The sequence below is a fragment of the Saccopteryx bilineata genome, unplaced genomic scaffold, assembly GCF_036850765.1.
Source record: "Saccopteryx bilineata isolate mSacBil1 unplaced genomic scaffold, mSacBil1_pri_phased_curated manual_scaffold_313, whole genome shotgun sequence".
Taxonomy (NCBI): Eukaryota; Metazoa; Chordata; class Mammalia; order Chiroptera; family Emballonuridae; genus Saccopteryx; species Saccopteryx bilineata.
The window spans coordinates 20001-22461 of record NW_027095655.1 but is presented as its reverse complement, the minus strand read 5'-3'; the positions used below and the strand labels follow the sequence as shown (position 1 = coordinate 22461).

General features: G+C 75.3%; 1 protein-coding gene across 1 annotated transcript in view; it reads right to left on the bottom strand.

Annotated features, from left to right (window-relative positions):
• Positions 1-32: 32 nt before the first annotated feature.
• LOC136318435 (collagen alpha-1(II) chain-like) overlaps positions 33-2461 on the bottom strand; it is a gene marked incomplete at its 3' end in the record, with an annotated part of 9398 nt that continues 6969 nt past the window's right edge. The window contains exons 8-13 of the mRNA XM_066250737.1: positions 1397-2461; positions 1175-1341; positions 874-1083; positions 584-811; positions 349-521; positions 33-231 (exon numbers count right to left, since the gene is read on the bottom strand). The exon at positions 1397-2461 is cut by the window's right edge and continues 553 nt beyond it. Coding sequence (XP_066106834.1) covers positions 33-231; positions 349-521; positions 584-811; positions 874-1083; positions 1175-1341; positions 1397-2461 — 2042 coding nt within the window. The remainder of the gene's footprint in view (positions 232-348; positions 522-583; positions 812-873; positions 1084-1174; positions 1342-1396) is intronic.

Here is a 2461-nt window from a genome sequence, read left to right as displayed (position 1 = left end):
TCTACCCGGCTCCGGCGGGACACCAGGTCTACCCGGCTCCGGCCGGACACCAGGTCTACCCGGCTCCGGGCGGACACCAGGTCTACCCGGCTCCGGCCGGACACCAGGTCTACCCGGCTCCGGCCGGACACCAGGTCTACCCGGCTCCGGGCGGACACCAGGTCTACCCGGCTCCGGCCGGACACCAGGTCTACCCGGCTCCGGGCTCCGGGCCCGGGCGCGGCCGCCGGCCTTTGCCCGGGCACGTCGGCTTGGCTCGCTAGCGGCGCCCGGTCTCCGGGAGAGCAGGTCTACCCGGCTCCGGCGGGACACCAGGTCTACCCGGCTCCGGCCGGACACCAGGTCTACCCGGCTCCGGCGGACACCAGGTCTACCCGGCTCCGGCCGGACACCAGGTCTACCCGGCTCCGGGCGGACACCAGGTCTACCCGGCTCCGGCCGGACACCAGGTCTACCCGGCTCCGGGCTCCGGGCCCCGGGCGCGGCCGCCGGCCTTTGCCCGGGCACGTCGGCTTGGCTCGCTAGCGGCGCCCGGTCTCCGGGAGAGCAGGTCTACCCGGCTCCGGCGGGACACCAGGTCTACCCGGCTCCGGCCGGACACCAGGTCTACCCGGCTCCGGCCGGACACCAGGTCTACCCGGCTCCGGGCGGACACCAGGTCTACCCGGCTCCGGCCGGACACCAGGTCTACCCGGCTCCGGCCGGACACCAGGTCTACCCGGCTCCGGCCGGACACCAGGTCTACCCGGCTCCGGGCTCCGGGCCCCGGGCGCGGCCGCCGGCCTTTGCCCGGGCACGTCGGCTTGGCTCGCTAGCGGCGCCCGGTCCCCGGGAGAGCAGGTCTACCCGGCTCCGGCGGGACACCAGGTCTACCCCGGCTCCGGGCTCCGGGCCCCGGGCGCGGCCGCCGGCCTTTGCCCGGGCGCGTCGGCTTGGCTCGCTAGCGCCGCCCGGTCTCCGGGAGAGCAGGTCTACCCGGCTCCGGCGGGACTTAGGCGAATTTCGCCCGGAGAGCCGGGTAGACCTGTTGTCCGCGCCGGTCCGGAAGTACACCAAGGGGTCGCTGTTTTTCGCTGCCTCCCGCTATGTCATCGTAAGAGGCGGCGAGCGCCCCCGCGCCGACCCGGTCAAGTAGCGGCGGTTCTCTTGGAGGCGCGCGGCGCCTCGGACTCGCCTTTCCGTATATGGGAGCGGTGGTGCAGGGCCGTCTCCTGGGGGACCCAGAGCGCTCGAACGTATCGAAAGCCCAGAGCGGCGCGACCGCGCCCGCGGTCCGCCGGCAAGCCAGCCGCAGCGCCAGGAGCCCCCCGGGACGAGTCGCGTGGCTCGGTCCCGATTTACCTGCACGAGCCCAGGTTTTGCGAGCCAGAGAGAAAAGGGCGGAAAGCGAAGCGACCCCGTCCCGCTCCGGGCCCGGCCGCGGCTGCCTTCGCGGGAAGAGGCCGCGGCCCCGCAGAGCGCGAGAAAAGGGCCGGAGGGGAGAGCACGGAAAAAGGGGGCGAGACCGGTTGTCGGCGGCGAGGCGGCGGCGCCTCGTCCTTCTGCCGCCCGGCCTTAAGCCGGGGGCGGGCCCGCTCGTCGGGCCCGCCGTTTTTGCGGCCGTCGGTCCCGTGCGGTGGCCGGCGGCCGCGGGCTCGGGCGCAGGCGGGCCGGGGCGACTCGGTTGCCCGTGGGGGGAGCCCGGTGAGGCTTTGCGTGCGTCCCCCGGCCGCCCTTTCCCCGAGAGCCCTCCAGGACGGGCCCGGCTGGCTGAGGTGTGGGTGGCGGCGCCCCGCTCTTCCCCGCTCCCGACGTGCGTCCCACATGTGTCGGAAGTGCCGCGGAGGAAGCTCGGCGGGGTCGTCGTTGCCTCGCCTCGGCCTCGGCCGGTCGCCCCAGGGGCTCGGTGACGGGAGTCGCCCGACGGCGCGGCGCGGTAGGGCGGGGTTGGCGGCAGCCCCGTCGCCGCCGTCGCGCCTCGTTGTCGTTCCCCCTTCCTCGGCCCTAAGCCGGGGAGGGCCCCGCGCGAGCGGGGCCCCGACGACTCTGGAGCGGCGGCCCGGCCGGAGCGGTGGCCGGGCCCCGCGCCCCCAGCGCGGACCGGAAAAACCCGACAGAGAGCCTCCCTTCCCGGGCGTGTTGCGGGCGAGGCGGCGGCGCCTCGCCCTTCCTCCGGTTGGTTCGGCACAGAAACGAGGGCGGAAAAGGCCACTACGCCCGGGCGGCCCGTGCTCGTCGGGCCCGCCCCGGCCGCCGTGGTCGCCGGCGAAGGGAGGCCCGGGTTTGCGAGAAGGTCCGGCGCGCCGGCGTGCGGGCGCAGCGGGGGGTGCGCCCGCCCCGGTTTTTCTTATTTTATTTTTTCCGGCGGCCCTAAGCCGCGGCACGGAGAGAGGAGCGCGCGAGCCAGGCGCGCGGGCCCGCGAGAGAGAGCGAAGGCGAGAGAGAAGGGAGACCGAGAAGCCGGCGGGGAGGTGCGGAGCGA